The sequence below is a fragment of the Protomyctophum bolini genome (assembly GCF_963924005.1).
Source record: "Protomyctophum bolini genome assembly, chromosome: 8".
Classification (NCBI taxonomy): Eukaryota; Metazoa; Chordata; class Actinopteri; order Myctophiformes; family Myctophidae; genus Protomyctophum; species Protomyctophum bolini.
The window spans coordinates 23,916,765-23,922,764 of record NC_137869.1 but is presented as its reverse complement, the minus strand read 5'-3'; the positions used below and the strand labels follow the sequence as shown (position 1 = coordinate 23,922,764).

Below are 6,000 nucleotides of genomic sequence, written 5' to 3'. Positions count from 1 at the left end.
CACACACACGCACACACACACACACACACACACACACACAGCTAACAAGCATGCTGGTCTCTTGTGTTTCTCTTTGACAGATGCCTTCTGCCCTTAAACTTTAAGGCTTAAAGTCAAGCATCTCGGTGAGAGCTAACAAGAGCAGAATACACAGTAAACAGAGGAGGCAGAAAGTTTATGGTTCACTGTCCTCCGGGAGAGGAGAGGATAGGAGAGGAGGAGAGGTTTAGGAGAGGAGAGGATAGGACAGGAGGAGAGGGAGAGGAGAGGAGGAGAGGTTTAGGAGAGGAGAGGATAGAACAGGAGGAGAGGGAGAGGATAGGAGAGGAGGAGAGGTTTAGGAAAGGAGAGGATAGGACAGGAGAGGGAGAGGAGCGGATAGGAGAGGAGGAGAGGTTTAGGAGAGGAGAGTATTCAGATTACCAAAACCTAATGGATTTTTATTCAAAAGACTATGACCGGAAACCTATTGAATAGTTCAGGGGCATAATGAATAAATTGGAGAGAGAAAATAAATCCATGTCGGAGGTCTTATAAATATACTGAATATTATTTTAACCAATGTTGGAGCCTCTCTCTGTGTTTGTTTGAACAAGCATAATATTCAGCTGTCTAGGAGGTAATTGCCTCCTAGACGGAGAAGTCAAGTTGAGCCGGAAAGGCCTTTGTTATCATTGACAAGATAAACGCAGTCACATTGAAACGTTAAAATGTAGGAGCATCAATGCTATCTGAACTGATATACTCAGTTATTTACGTAAAACTCGTATATATTTGACGAGTTTTACGTTTTCTGATTAACTGGCCAGTAAGTCCTCTTTGCAGCAGAGGCCTGCACTTCATGGTAAACAAGGAGAGTCACATCTCAAGATCCAATCACATAATATTGTTCTTGTGAAGCAGTTTTGTAGATCGAGGTGAAGCATTTATAACAACTATTTAGGGCTAAGGGCTGTTATTATAGGCTAAATTAAAAAATATATATTAATCCGAAAACTTTCTACAGCTAATTAAACTATTTTGTTAAATGAGTGTGGCGTGTTGTGAACTCACTGGCGTGGACCTGCAGGTGGCAGGAGGAACAGGACAGCAGGACGCTGGTGCCGTCCTCTCCGATGAGGCTGTTGGAGGGCGGGGGCTCCGTGGTGCTGGCCGCCCCGGCAGAGAAGCACATCTCCGGAACCAGAGGCTTGGTGTGGCTGCCCGCGCAAGGGGTGAAGCCGCGCTGCTGATTGGATGGCTTCGTCTGACAGAGAGAGAGAACAGGTGGTGGTTGGTTAGTGTCGGGGAGATGGTGGGAATCACCGGGCTTTATTTGTCCAGTACGCACGCAGCTGTAAGTGTATACAGCATAATAGTATCTCGTTTTAGAGAGGGTCATTATCCACACATAGACAAAGAGTACAATAGACAGAGCAGAGCGCAGGGCTCTAGTGGCAGTGGGAAGATCGTTACAATCGGCGGGGGCTTTATGTTTAAAAGCACATATACTGGTCCTGGACTGTTTTTGGCCCTTTTTTGGTGTCCCTGGACTGTTTTTGGACCTTGTCTTTTCTTTGCAGATGGAAATGGTGAATTTCAGTGCGTTTCTAGAGGCCGACATCTTGTACAACAGAAAAGGGTGTTTTGTGTGCATTTGTCCGTGCCGTTTCTCCCAGCACACCTAGTACTACCCATTCATATTAGATTGTTGGCTCATAGTTCTTCTCATTTTCACCTTTACCCAGAGCCATTGAGAAATGATGATTGAGAAACGTGGGGTTTAAGTAAAGGGTCAGTGGTGTGATTACACTAGTGATGGCGAGTCTTGTAGCCTTGCCTTACCTGAATGGACAGATCATTCCTGTTCATTCATAGTAGCATAGCCTGGCCCAGCTTGTAGGATTACTGGTCTAGAGAGGTGCCGGTTGAAAGCAGGCGGTGGATCCTATTGGTTTACCCCTCGTCCCTCCTCCTCCTCCTCTCCCCGATAGAAAACAGCAGAGACGTCACCAAATTTGGAGCGACGCGCCTTTGCACCGTAAATGGTTAGCGAAATACAAGGTAGTGGGGGGGCTCCCCTATGCCAAATTTTCCCAATGGTTTTCCCCAGGCTTTCATTTTTGAGCCGAATGCGAGTGCGTGACCAACCTGTGTGTAGGGTCAGAACAGACAGCAGACCAATAACAGAATAACAGAACAGACAGCAGGCCAATGCAGCGTGACTAACCTGTGTGTAATAATAATAATAATAACAATAACCTGTGTGTAGGGGCAGAACAGACAGCAGATAGCGCAGTACGGTTCCAGCTCCGCCACGGCGGCGGTGAAGGCTTTCTCCTTTTGGAAGTTTGGCGAGCGGCTCTGGAACAAGTCCACGTCCCTCTTGACCTTGCCCTCTAGTAGCCTGTGGCACGTCACCTCTGGAGAAGAAAACGGAACAGAACATTGTTTTTAAAATGAGCCATCATCACGGTCTCAGAAGAGAGAGAGAGACAGTGGAACAAAGTGAGATCATGGGTCCAGTTGGTTCCATTCGATTTTAATAAAATAAAATAATTCATGGCCATTCATACCGTTGCTGTCGGCAGACACCTCTTATCTACATATTCAAACTTTTGTGTTTTTTCTCTGTTTTTCAATATTTTCGAAACACAAAGCCGTAAAGGGTGTTCAATAGCACTGATTTCCAAAAAAAAATCTCAAATCTCAAAAATGGAGTTAGGTGTTGTTTCAGGGGTCACTGAAACAACAACTGTCAGAGGCTAGTTACATAATAATTTGTGGGAGTCCTTGACATGAAATAGTTTGAGAACCACTGACAGAAAACGTCATGATTTAGAACAGTGGTTTTCATTGACATTTAGCCTCTCAGCGTAAAATGAAACCAAATGGAACCGTACGGGTCCATTTGGTTTCATTTTACGCTCTCAGGAGTTAAAGATCTTAATAAGGGTCCAACACGTTTTACGATCTTTTGGCCGCTTTGAACCATAAATCTGATCCTGACTAACCCCTGAACCTAACCTCTCAATCTAATCCTAACCTTAATCCCAAATCCGAATATTGTCCTAATTATAAGCCACAACTCTACTATACTTGTGGGACATTTGGCCCTCACACAAGTCTAAAATACACACACCCATGAATCCAACAAACACACAGCCCTGCAATTCACTAACGAGCACGCGCGCATGCACGCACGCAGTTACACACACACACACACACACACAACACACACACACACACACACACACAGTTGCACACACACCTTGTCCCCCTGTTCCGAAGGACAGGCCCTGGGAGCTGTCCCCCGCAGTGACACAAAAGTGACATTGAGAGCAGGTAATTGGGAGTCATGATCCTGGATCAATAACCGCCCGTCACAAAATAAAGAACAGAGATGGAGAGAGAGAGAGAGAGAGAGAGAGAGAGAGAGAGAGAGAGAGAGAGAGAGAGAGAGAGAGAGAGGCAAGTCGTCCGTTTCAGGGGCCAGAATTAATTTCCTCCTCTGAGATTTACTCCTGTTTCGTTTTGTTTTTGGACTAATTTATTTATTCATCTACTGCTCTCTGGATCGATATACCAAAAGGACAGTTTGAGTAATTGCAAAAGAAATGTACAGGATTAGGGGGGGGGGGCGGGGGAGAGAGAGAGAGAGAGACACACAGACAGACAGAGAGAGAGAGAGAGAGAGAGAGAGAGAGAGAGAGAGAGAGAGAGAGAGAGAGAGAGAGGAGAGAGAGAGAGAGACAGAGAGAGAGAGGCGGAGACAGACAGTGGGTGAGGAGGGGTCCGGGCTATACAGGGGGGGCAGGCAGGCAGGCAGGCAGACAGACAGACAGACAGACAGACAGACCTTCATCACTGGGAGCCTCCTGCTTGACGATGGCCAGAGGAGAGCGCATGGGGGGTTTACTGTGAGGGGTGACGGCGACTCTTCTTTATCTTCATCTTGGAGTAGGAAGACTGTGATAACACAACAGAGTAGGAAGACTGTGATAACACAACAGAGTAGGAAGACTGTGATAACACAACAGAGTAGGAAGACTGTGATAACACAACAGAGTAGGAAGACTGTGATAACACAACAGAGTAGGAAGACTGTGATAACACAACAGAGTAGGAAGACTGTGATAACACAACAGAGTAGGAGACTGTGATAACACAACCCAGAGCAACGCAATATTAAGACATTGGGCCCATTCTACAAAATAATGTCTCCTAAATCCTGGCAGACCCTGGATGGATCATGTGTCATATCTAATCTCTGTTTTGTTGTGGTTGAAGGACTGGTGAGGAGGAAGTTGAAAAGGAGTACATTTTAACATTTCAATGTGCGTTTATCTTGTCAATGATAACAAAGGCCTTTCCGGCTCAACTTGACTTCTCCGTCTAGGAGGCAATTACCTCCTAGACAGCTGAATATTATGCTTGTTCAAACAAACACAGAGAGAGGCTCCAACATTGGTTAAAATAATATTCAGTATATTTATAAGACCTCCGACATGGATTTCTTGTCTCTCCTTCTCTCTCCAATTTATTCATTATGCCCCGGAACTATTCAATAGGTTTCCGTCATAGTCTTTTGAATAAAAATCCATTAGGTTTTGGTAATCTGAAATGTTTTAGTCTAGTTTTACTTGGCAAAATATCCTAAGATTTTAGTAGACTAAATCGACAGTTGATTTAGTCGACTGAAATGTATGTTGGTGGGCTTTGATGGTGTTGTGACACGTGATTTATACAGTACTTAACACTTTTTCTGCGCAGATTTGCTTGAGGCAAAAACTACCCCAGGTTCGGAAAACGAAACTGAAAGCCACCGACCTTAGCGTATCCAAGTCATCCGAAAAACATAAACGTTGCAACCGCGACTAGCGACACGGTCAAAATCGGCCGTAAACAAAGCTTGTTAGGATTATGGGTCAATGGGCCCCGGGCATTTTGACTTTGGCGTCATGGCTTGCATACGTCGCGCTAGCATTCCAGAGCTAGCCAGAGGTAGCTTAGGGTCAGGGCCTACACATGAATCAATATATAACGCCTTAAGACGTGTACAGACGTCCTATGCCTCCTACGGTTTTATTTGATAAGTCGTCTCTAGACATCTTTACTTAGCATCATAAGTGTTTAATGTGAGCGTAGTGAGCTTGTAGATCAACTATTTTTGGAGTGTGACAGTGACACCCAAGTGCAATGAATTGTCTCTTCTTCACTAGCATAATTGTTTGTGTCATCATAGCTTAGTTGTTACTTTTAGATCATTTTTGTTTAGTCTTCATCAGTGAAAAAAGGTAGTCGTCATAGTTTTAGTCGACTAACACTATTGGTCTAACAATGAAAAGTAATTTTTCAAGGTGTTGGTCTTATACAAAATAATATATATATATTTTTTTTAAACCACTGATTTAAACAACAACCGGTAAAGCTAACGTTACCTGTAAGTCGGGGTCAGGTTTAATCATCTGAAGCATCAGAGGCTGGGTCTGCTTGTTGCCGGAGGAACCCATGCTAGCAAACTTCTCAAACTCCGCCTCGAACCCAGTGATGATCGTCTGATTTCTGCTTACTATTTCCTCCTGCTTCATCTCCTCCGCCGTCATCATCGACACTGGTTGGTCTTCTTGTTCTGCGGGACGAGAGGCAGAGATGTAAGTGTCAGGATGGTACCGACTATGATACCTGGTTAACCATTCAGGTCGGGAAGCCCTTTAGGTGTTTTAAGCATGTTATACTTTAGCTATTGAAAAATAGCAGATCTACAAACTCTTGTAGATCTGCATGTAGGTTGTAGGTCTGCTATTTTTTTTTAATCGTGAAAATGTAGTGCAAATCTTTGCTTCTGGAACTACATATTGTCAGATGGGGGTCGGCAAGCTATTAAATATAATCTTGGGGGTCCTTGACATGAAAATGTTTGAGAACCACTGACATAGAAACATAGGGTTTTTCAGAAAACTGTCAGGATTTAGAAGACATTTGTGGAATCGTCCTCAGGTCTAAATGGGTTAATCAGTA

The 6,000-nt window shown here is 44.2% G+C and overlaps 1 protein-coding gene across 1 annotated transcript in view; it reads right to left on the bottom strand.

Moving 5' to 3' along the window:
• Positions 1-100: 100 nt before the first annotated feature.
• The window catches only part of kdm4b (lysine (K)-specific demethylase 4B), a gene marked incomplete at its 3' end in the record, with an annotated part of 48,011 nt that continues 42,111 nt past the window's right edge, over positions 101-6,000 (bottom strand). The window contains 6 exon segments of the mRNA XM_080770488.1: positions 101-132; positions 1,054-1,246; positions 2,242-2,402; positions 3,839-3,899; positions 3,901-3,948; positions 5,421-5,611. Coding sequence (XP_080626614.1) covers positions 101-132; positions 1,054-1,246; positions 2,242-2,402; positions 3,839-3,899; positions 3,901-3,948; positions 5,421-5,611 — 686 coding nt within the window.